The following is a 10,939-nucleotide window of genomic DNA, read 5'->3' on the forward strand; positions in this document are numbered from 1 at the left end:
GGATCAGTGCCTCCAAATCCAAGGCCATGGTCTTGAGCCAGAAAAGCGTAGAGTGCCCTCTCCGGGTCAGAGGGGTCATCCTGCCTCAAGTGGAGGAGTTTATGTATCTGGGGATCTTGTTCACAAATGAGGGAAGAAGGGAGCGGGAGATCGACAGGTGGATTGGCGCAGCGTCTGCCGTGAAATGGGCGCTGTACCGGTTCCTCGTGGTGAAGAGTGAGCCGAGTCAAAAAGCGAAGCTCTCAATTTACTGGTCAATCAACGTTCCCACCCTCATCTATGGTCATGAGCTTTGGCTGAGAGGTTGATAGGCAACTGTATATTTCTGTTCCAAGCCCGAGCAGAAAATGTTTTGCAAGCCAGCAGAGAGGTTTGCAAGCAGAGATTTGATCTGAGCAGAGACAAGTTTTGAGCATGAGGAGAAAGGTTTGAGAAAGCACAGAGAATATTTGAAAGAGAGCAGACGTTTTGAGTACAAGCATTGCAAGTTTTGAGAAGAAAGACATGAAGTCCTGCTTTCAAATTGAAAATATATGCTCTCGAATTATGGCAGAAAAATTCCCCCATATCTCTTTGCTTCAGCACCCCTGTCTCAAATATTAGCTCATTAGCAAAGCTCCGAAGAGCCTGACTGCATTCTAGGGAGATAGTTTCACCATTTATTTCAAGAGTAAAGACACTTGAAATAAATGTGTAAGGACACATGTAAATGTGTCCTCAAGGGTCCCTTGAGGAATGCGGTTTGAGGCCACTGCTGTAGAGGCTTGTAACGCTGGACCCCAAAACCTTAATGACCCAAGGCCCGTCTTTCAAGAAAAGAAGGACGCCACGCCTCAGCTGACGATAAGACGACTTGTGGACAGCAGGAGACGCCATTGTCAAACTGGAGTTCTCAACGTCACATTAGACATTGACATGACCATCACTGCTGTAGGCTTTTGTTACAGTGTTTGAGATGAAAGTGAAATATCTAAAACTTTTTCTTAGTAAGTATACACGTAGACAGTTAAGTTGTATATCTTAACGCTACACATTCATTCTCCATACTTACGATGTTTGGTGATACTGCAGATGACTCCAGATATCTGTTTGTACAGAGTCTCCAGCTGGTCAAATTTATCCACATAGAAGACATTGGACTGATTATTTCCCGCCATGATCAGCAGCTCAGTCTTGTTTGCATTCTCTACACCTATACTGAAGACAGTAATGTTATTGGCTCGCAGCGCATCCGAATTTTTTCTTAGGTTATTAGGGTTTGTGGCTGCCCCATCTGTGATCACCATGAGAATCTGAGGAACGCGGAAACTTCTCCTGCCACCGTGTTCCTCGTTAAAGAACTGCAATGAATATTCCAAAGCTTCGCTGGTGTATGTGTTATCTTTTGGCGGCACCAGAGCTTTTATAGCATTACGAATGTCTCCTTTGGAGCTGTAAGTATTCAGAGTAAACTTGATTTCAGGTTCATTGGAGAAAAGAATGGCTCCAAAACGGGTAGAGTTCCTGCTGACTATGCTCCGGTTCACTACAGACTCCATAAACACTTGCATGCTTCTGAAGCGGTTTTCTATGCTTCCTGAGCCGTCCACCAGGAATATTATATCAGCCTTTTCAATCTTCTTACAATCTGTGAGTGGAAAAAATGAAGACAACATCAGCTTGTATGACCGCTGTGAAACCCAAGCTTTCAACCTGATGACAGCAAGTCGTTCCTGGAAACATTTCATGACAGCTGCGTCGAACAACAATGATCCAAACAGTTTGATTGAAGAACGGTCCTCACTATCTTTTATTCTATCCTTTGTTCTTTATCTAAGATATAAAATTATAAACAATGGAAAAAATTAAATACTTAAGCAGATAGTCATTGTCCAATCTCACCTCTCTGTGGATCGCAGAACTTCAAGGCCAGCATGCTGTCCAGTTCACTTATTAGATCAACATTTACTTCATTGATGACTTTGTCTGAAGAGCTACTGATTTCGTACAGCTGGCTGTAGTTACTGTTCACCACTCCGATTGAAAAGATTAACACTCCTTTTTGCCTCAGAGCCTCTGCTGGACCTTTGAATTCATCGGTGGCCTTGTTGAAGGTGATCAGCACCAGGTTCTGCCTCAGCGTAGGACGTCCTCCTTCAGCCTCACTGAAGAACTGTGAAACTTCAGTGAGGGCCCTTCCTGTTTCAACCCCGCCATTTTGCTGCTTCATGTTATCAATGGCTTCCAGTATTTCATCTTTGCTGAAGTACTGGTTCAGACGAAACTCTACTTTTGTCCTAGTGCTGAATTGCATGACACCCACACGCATGTCATTCAAGCCCACAATAGACTTGGTAACGACAGATTTCATAAATTCTTTCATTTTCCTAAAGTCTTCTGCAGAGATTCTCTCTGAGCTCTCGGTTAAGAAGATGACGTCGCTGGGAGCGTCCTCACAAACTGGAGACAGAACACAAGAACATCAGTTAGTATGATCCGGTCCAAATGTAACTGCAGAGCTCAGCTAAACGGTTCTCTGGTTCCCTCAACAGAAAACTATCAAGTTTTCACATTCTCTGAAGGATTTCCCAGAAGTGCTCTTTGGCATATACTCCCACACAAGATATCATTATATTTTGCATATTATGGTAAACATTAACAAAGGCAAGAGATTTTAAAGTCTAATTAATTAAATGTAACAGCGTGGTGTGTAATCCAGAACTGGAACTCATCCTATAAAGTGCTGCTGGAATAAGTCTTAGGTTTGATCTGTTTCACATGTTGCACTTAGATAACAAGGTCTGACTTTACAGAGAAAACTGACCTGTAGAGTCATGACAGTTATTGTTCTCCTGAGTCATAAGTCATTTTCCGTTTACAGGAAAATATAAACACAAATCAGATTGTCTTATTTTTTATGGCAAAGAAGGCATTTTCTATACGGTATGGAAGCCTGTGCATTAAAACATATTAATCACGATAACAGAAATGTGCGTTGATTAGCATTGATATTTGCTCATCATTGTCCAATATTAAAATTTTTTGAGGATTTAAAACATTTAAATATGACAGAAATGGAAAAGGTAAAACAAAATGTTTGTTTAGGTCCTTTTTGAGACTTTATATTCTATAACAGTTTGTACTGGAGATATGAAGTTATGTAATCTAACATGTTGATAAAAACAATGTACCATTTGTAGTGCATTTAGTATTAGTGAAATGTCTTTGCTGGTTTTGATATGGATCCAGCTTTCTGGATCCATATCAATTTGCCTAACGCCCCAAGCGCTCCACTGACGTCGCCATAGCAACAGCACTCCACCTCCGCCCGGCTCATCACGTTGCTGTTCATTGACTTCAGCTCTGCGTTCAACACTGTCATGCTGAGTTCAACAGGCATCAGCACTTCACTATGCAACTGGCTGCTGGACTTTCTAACAGACTGCAGACAGTCAGAGTTGGAAACAACTCCTCAGTGACCAGCATCATAAACACCGGGGTGCCGCAGGGATGTGTGCCAACTCCCTCGCTGTTCACACTGATGACCCACGACTGCAGTGCCAGATTTGAAACGAATCACATCATCAAATTCGCAGATGAAACGACAGTGGTGGGCCTCATCAGAGACAACGCTGACTCAGCGTACAGAGAGGAGGAACATCAACTCATCAACTGGTGTGGGAGAAACAACCTGCTACTCAGTGTCAACAAAAGAAATAACTGTGGACTTCAGGAAAGAAAAACCAACTCACATCCCACCATCATCAATGGCAGCACAAAGTTCCTTGGAGTGCGCATCACAGACGACCTCACATGGACTACAAACACCTCCCTGGTCAAAAAGGCTCAGACACGACTCCACTTCCTGCGGAGGCTGAGAAGAAGAGCCCCCCTCCCCACATCTGCTCTCAGCACCTTCTCCAGGGAGCCACTGAGAGCATCCTGACCAGCAGCCTCTCTGTCTGGACAGCAGCTGTCTATCTGCAGACAAGAAGCCACTCCAGAGGGCGGTGAGGACCGCAGAAAAGATCATCAGATCCCTAACCCTGTTCCAAGAGAGCAATGGACATACTGAGACCCCACTCAGCCAGCACACAAACTGTTCTCCCTCTACCATCAGGGAGGCCACCGCAGCTTATGGTGTCGCACAAGCAGACTGGGAAACGGCTTCTTTCCACAAGCTATCAGACTCATCAACACATTGAAGTAAATGAACATTTCCTTCACACACCACTTGCTCTTTACTCTTTGCACCTTGCATACAGCATCTGCATCACCTCACATTACCTGTATGTCCACTGATTGCACTTCTGCTGCTATGTGTGTGTGTGTGTGTGTGTGTATGTGTGTGTGTGTGTGTGATTGTGTATTTATTGTCCATCTATATATTCCTCTTATTGTCTTCTTATTGCACAGTGTATTGCAGTGTGTGTATGTGTGTGGGAGGGTTACTGTCAATGTCTTATTTATATGTTTATATGTTTAATTGCACATTGGAGTCTGATGAAATGCAAGTTCAAACTTCTGTGTTAACCCTGTTACATAGATCTTTGACAATAAAGTTCACTTGACTTGACTCACCTGCTGGTCCACAGATTGGTCTTAGAATATCGTTTTTGATCGACTTGAGGAAATAGTAATCTCTGACTTTAAAGGTCCTGTCTGGATCACCAGAGATCTCCTGCAGTTGAGCTTTGTTTGACCTCTTTACTCCAACAGCAAAGACCATGACGCCTTGCGCCCTTATTTTCTCTGCTGGACCTCTGATGCTGTCTTCGGACTCTCCTGCAGTGATGACGATCAGATACGTTGAACCCTGACTGTAGGGTACCGTCTTGAAATGCCTTTCCATGAATGTGAGGGCTCTCCCTGTGTTGGTCCGACCCCCTTCATGATTAATGTAATTCAGAGCTTTGCTCACGTCTAAGAGTGACATCCGGTCAAACTCAAACCGAGCTGAGTTGGAGTATTTCACAAGCCCGATGCGAATATGATCGAGTCTGTCACGAAATTCTCCAAGAAAGTTATTGATGAACTTCTTTGTGTCAGACAGGTCAGAGGAATCGATGTTGTCCGAGTCATCAATGAGGAAGATGATGTCTGCTTCATCCTTCTGATAGCATGCTGGAAACAGAACCGCTGCAGGTTAGTGTGATGCTACTCAACAACAAACGTGACACACTAGTTTGTCTTGTGTTTGTGGTAAGCAGTGATGTTTTTCTGTCCTTCAGTCAGTGGACTGAGTTGTGTGACGCCACTAGATCGTCCCTAACTCGATCTACTGACAGAACCTGACTACAGGCATTTCTTTGGAGAAATTTAGGGTCCCATTTGCTGAAAAGCTGAAGAGAGACATACAAATCTACAAAGCAATGCCTTCAACTGAAGAAAATTTAAAATTTGGATGGGGAGAATCCTGATCTGATACAAGTCATAAAACTGTGGAGTAACTGCAGAGCGCGATGCCAAGACGTGTCAAACAGGGACTTGGAGAACCTCTGGAAGACAGAGTGTGAAAAATTAACCAAAGAAAACTAAGTGATGAAATTAAATCAAAAGGTGCTTCAACAAAGTATTAATTTAAAGTGAACACAATTCAGTGAGGCTTTAGTAAGATACATGCCACATTAAAGGTAGAAAATATCAAATTATTTATCATGGTCTAACTTTTTACATCGCAGACATTTTAACAGGCGTCTACAGACTTTTCTGTAACCTTGGCTGTAAATAGTGTGAGACGTTTCCCACCTTCCTTGATGTCGGCGTTGTTTTTAAAGGAGTTGACGGACCCCTGAATGATGGCACTGCAGATACTCTTCTGCATGACTTTCCTCAGGGGTTTCAGTTGCATGAAATTGTCCACAGCAAAAACGTGCCTGTTGGTGGGATAAGACGCCATGTCGTACAGGTCTGGTGTCTTCTCATTTACTCCTATCGCAAAAACTCTGACTGGAAACCAATGTAGCTCTGCCACCGCTTCCTTCACGCTGTCCTGCGATTTACTGTCTGTGACCACGATAGCTACCTTCTGCACATCCTCCCTTCTGCCCCTCCCTTTGAAGACTGACTCCAGGGTGAACCGCAGAGCAGCTCCAGTGTTGGAGCCACCGCCGCGGTAGGGGAGCAACTTGATGAACTGCTGAGCTTCTGTTTGGTCCTGGAAGCTGTCGAGATAAGCATGGGCCTTGGGAGCCTCGTTGTAGGTAACAATTCCCACTCTGACTCCCGTCTGATTGACGTTCAGGCTGCCAATAAGCGACTGCACAAAGCTCTGGATGAGCTGGAAGTTGTTGTTCCCGATGCCTCCTGACTCATCGATGATGAAGACGACGTCTGCAGTGTTGACTCTCTGACAGTCTGTGGAAACGATGCAGGAAGTTTATGAGATTGTCGTCTTAAGATTCACAAAGTTTTAATCAACAGCTTGTTAAATTACCACAAACAGATCAACTAACATGACATGGACATTGATTCATTGTAAATCCTGTAATTTACTCACATTACACCACAGAGATGTAGATGTCAGTGAGACAAGCCCTGGATTGTCCAAAGGTAATTTTACCTATATGATGGTTGTGTGTCATTAGTGGAGGTGTTACAAAATGTGTAATTACACTAAAAATTGTCATTAAATCTTCTTCGGCTCCACACTCGTAGAGAATGAGTATATTGTTTTAAAGCCGTACACATGTGGCCAGTTGATGTTAGCTAGCAAGATCAGCTTTCTTATTTCTATGATTATAATATAGAGACAAGTCATGGTTCATGTATAATGAGCCATGACTTAAAAATTGAGTTTGCTTACAGCCCTAGTTATCAGTCTCTGTTGTTGGAAGTGTTGGTGATCTGATTCAGTTCACTATTTCTGTTCATCTCAGATACCTTGTAACAGGCTGAAAGCTCCTACCTTCAATGGCTGTTTCCACTTCTTGGGTGGTGAAGAAATCCTTCAGCTGAGTGATCCTCAGATTGTCATAGGCCCTGTCCGCAAAGCTTAGCATGCTTTCCACTGACACAACCGGACTCATGCCTACAACAGAAACCCCTCGGGATTTGACATCTTGACTGGCCGAATATAAGAGTCCCTTCGGCTTTTCTCCAACAACAACAACCAGAAACTGTTGAGCTCCTTGGTTTGCACGGCCGCCATTTTCAGAGAGGAAAAAGTTATCACCTGCGTACCTCAGAGCACGTTCCAGGTTTGGTGCTTGGCCAGTTTGTGGCAGCTGTCGAATGCTTCTCAATGCTTTTGTGTACTGTGGTTTAGTTTTATGATCGTTTAGATAGAACTCAGTCTGCACATCCTGGCGATACTGAGCCAAACCGACATGGTAGCTTCCCTGTCCAGCGTCTATCTGGTCGATAAATCTGATCAGCTCATTCCTGAAAAAGATGAACTGTCGCGGACTTAAGGCGCTGTCCACCAGGAGAAAGATGTCTGCAAATTTATTGGCCAAAGCTGGAAGAAGACAGAAAGAAAAACAAACTTAACACCAAATCCAGAAAATTCAGTTCAAATCCAAAAATATTTCTTTAATCCCAAAGGGAAATTAAATGGTTGAATAGTCAGAAAAGTTCACTGCAAAAAATCATGTTGGTGCAACCACAGTTCTATTAGGGTCCCAGCAACTGGGCTCAGAGGATGACTGATCCGTTTTCATTAGGAAAACTGATAGATTTAAAATATTTTGTGTTTTTTGGGGGAGGAGCAACTTCTTCATAACCATCTATGTGTATGGACACAGAAATAGTTAATAAGCAGACTTTTGCAGAACTTTCTGACCTTCCAGTGAGGTAATTGAGCCTTTCCTCTTCAGGCAGCTTGAGGCAGGGATGCCTCTAAACGTTGCAGGACGGTGGCATTCGGGGACTGCAGCCAGTGGCGCCAAAAGTGGGTATGCAGCACATGGGGCGCTGCACCACAGGGGGCGTCAAAGCCCTGTCTGGAAGGGGCGGCGCCCCGATGATGCCTTCACTTCACTTCGCCCTTACGCTCCTTCACCTCGCGCACATGTAAATGTAAATGTAGCGAGTTTTACCTTTCACGTGTCTTCGTCTCGGGTGGGACATACGATCGCTCATACCGATAGAGCGACCGTATGTTTTCTACACTCCTTGACCCTTACGTACCTTCCTTTTTTTTGGGGGGGACAGGAGCATTTATGTTTTCGCATCCACCTGAATAATATGTAGTTGCACCCCTGACTGCAGCCGGAGGTTTCAACAGCTTCCAGTCTGTGTGACCTGAGCCTGGCCACCGCCTTCCTCTGCAAGCCTGCTCTCTCTCCACTAATCCAAAGTCCCATTGACATGGACTTCTCTGGTAGACTTTCTACCGGGTCCGTCAGCGAACAGAAGGAGAAGTTGTAAACGAGGACGTTGGTTTTTGTGTTTTAGAATTGCAGTCAGCCTGCAGTTTGAGAGGCGAAGGAAGTTTAGGAAGCCGTTCAGTTGGTCACAGTCGCCTTGTTTGGATCGCGTTACAGTGGAGGACGGTTGTCCACTCCTCCAGGAAACAACCGTTTGTCGACAGCCGAGAGTCCAGACCCTCTGGATGAAGCAGTACGAGGGGCTGCTTCATCTGTGACGCTTTGCTTTTATGTCTGTTCCTTTAAGCAGCAGATCAACGGCGTCCAAACCTTTTGACATGATGGCCAAAGCACTTGGGGGCCGCAAAATATTTTATTTTAAACAAATTTTGTGCCCTTTTTATTTTACCTGCTCAATGACAATCTAAACATGCAAGATTTTATTGTTCATTTCATTTCTTGAAGCAAACAAAGTACTCAAATGTTTGAAGTATAATTTTTGCTGTAACTTTTATTTGTCTAAGCCAAACTAAGACGCTCTGACAGATCAAGGAAAGTGACCGTCTGCATCAACCGCCTGAGCTTGCAGGTCAGATTTGTTCCAGTGTAGATATAGTGGGGGGAGAAGAACTGAAATCAACTGAACCCTCAGATGGACGACACCTTACCTATTTTCTGGATCTGCAGGGAGGAGCACACGGTTTTCAGCAGAGTGTTTCTTAGACTCTGAAGAGTCTGGAAGTTGTTGGTGGTCAGGATGTAGTCTTCTGGTGGGTGGTTGGCGATGATCTTCAGCTGATCATAATTGCTCTGAGACACTCCAATGACAAACACAAAGACGTTCAGGTCCCGGAGACGCTTGGCGGGTTTGGACACATCATCGTTGGAGTTTCCATCAGTTAAGAGCACAGCGATCTGAGGAACATGCTGCCTGGCTCTGCTCCCTGCCTCGGCCGTAAAGTATTCCTCCCGGATGAAGTCCATGGCTTTGCCCGTGTTTGTGCCACCGCGAAGGAAAGCAATTTGCTCCACTGCGTCCAACACGGCTGTCCTGTCCATGTGGTCTTTCAGCAGGAACTCCTTCTTGGGACGGTCTCCGTACACAGCCAAGCCGACCTGTACTTTATCAGGGCCAATGTCGAGGTTCTGGATGACATTTCTGAGAAAGGTGCGGATTATCCTAATGTTTTCCTCGCCGATGCTACCGGAGCTGTCGACTAGGAAGACGATGTCCCCCAATGTGGCGTTTTGACACTCTAGAAAGAAAGATCAATGTGATGAAAAAACGGTTGATTTAAAGAAACAAAGCTCAACTCTAGAGTTTTATGTCTGTAATCAGCTTGGATTTTAGGAGCTGGAATATCACATACAACATCACCAAGACCAGGGGGAGAAACTCCTCAGACATTTTTACATGAGCAGCAGCTTCACAGAAAACAGAAAACTCTGACAGTGAGGAAAACCTTCGCCAGCCGGCAGCGCCGGAGGAGAGGCGATCAGGTCAAAGGTCATCTTCCTCACCGGAAATTTGAAGTTCTGGCTGAGCAGAGATGGCCCAGAACCCGGCGGTGGCGATGATGATGAGGACCGCGGCCCCCCTCATGTTGGATGCTTGGTGGTTTCACTTCCTGCAGAAAACAGAGTTAGTGAGGATCTGGACCGAAGAACGGCTGAGATCAACCGTTTCTATCAGAAACCAGAAAAATAACTTCTGGTCAGACCTGAGACCTTCTGCATGACGACCTTTAGATGACCCAGCTTTCGGTTTCCATTGTCTTCAATCCTCATTTCTTTGTTTTTAAGCATCTATATGAATCATGGAGGTTGTGGTATTTTGATTCGGTTTTTAGTGTTAGCGTTTCCCGCTTTGCCTCAGCAGATGTTTCTGTCTTACCGGGAGCCTCGGTGTTTCTGTTCAGGAGATTTTCACCGAATGGTTTCTGGACACTCTGCAGACTGGTTCTAACGGGGCGGACAGCACTGGCATAGTGCAAAACCAGCCTGTAGCTCCATTCCTCCTTCTAGGTGATTTTCCAGTCAGCTGATTAGTTTTTCAATCTGTCCAGGTTCTGATTCCTGAAAGCTTTGCTGACATTTTCTGACAAAGATTTTTATTCATGCTGAAGAACTCCAGACTCCATCCTGCAGAAGGATGAAGCTCTGAAACTCAGCGTTCATTCTCACCAGCCCTGATCAGTCCGCTTTAATCCAACTCCAGTCCGTCTGTCAGTCCGGTTCGGTTCGACCTCTGACCTCTGGTCCTCCAAACCTCGGTCTGGGTTCGGTTTGAATGTGAACACCAAGTGGACCAGAAGCAGCTCCAAAAGCAGGCAGTGGACTACAGCGCAGGGCATTCTGGGTAAATACAACCAAAGCTAACGTGCTAGCCTAGCGCTAGTAGCAGAAATGGCTCGTCTGCAGATGATGAAGTTCTGGTTCCAGTAGAACTGGGTCGAAAACACCAACATACTGAGGGACACCAGCTCACCTGGCCAGGTGTTTGCTGCCTCCTGAACTGAGACGTCGGCATCGTGTTGTTAATCATCTCTAATTTAGATCTTAAAGTTTTTATTAACCTGTTACCAAGTCAGGGTGAATCAAACAGACAGAAAACAAAGTTGAGTGAAAACATAACATCTTTTCAAAATAAG

General features: G+C 44.7%; 1 protein-coding gene across 1 annotated transcript; it reads right to left on the bottom strand.

Moving 5' to 3' along the window:
- Window positions 1-555: 555 nt before the first annotated feature.
- Window positions 556-9,910, bottom strand: LOC106942814 (collagen alpha-4(VI) chain-like). Its single transcript, XM_015026151.1, has 7 exons — window positions 9,810-9,910; window positions 8,957-9,544; window positions 6,887-7,438; window positions 5,728-6,336; window positions 4,561-5,103; window positions 1,882-2,439; window positions 556-1,627 (listed from the first exon to the last, which is right to left on the bottom strand). The coding sequence occupies exons 1-7, from the start codon at window positions 9,889-9,891 to the stop codon at window positions 1,035-1,037; spliced, it is 3,525 nt and encodes a 1,174-aa protein (XP_014881637.1). The 5' UTR covers window positions 9,892-9,910; the 3' UTR covers window positions 556-1,034.
- Window positions 9,911-10,939: the final 1,029 nt, after the last annotated feature.

The sequence above is a fragment of the Poecilia latipinna genome, unplaced genomic scaffold (assembly GCF_001443285.1).
Source record: "Poecilia latipinna isolate Pla-1442-1.1 unplaced genomic scaffold, P_latipinna-1.0 Scaffold4576, whole genome shotgun sequence".
Classification (NCBI taxonomy): domain Eukaryota; kingdom Metazoa; phylum Chordata; class Actinopteri; order Cyprinodontiformes; family Poeciliidae; genus Poecilia; species Poecilia latipinna.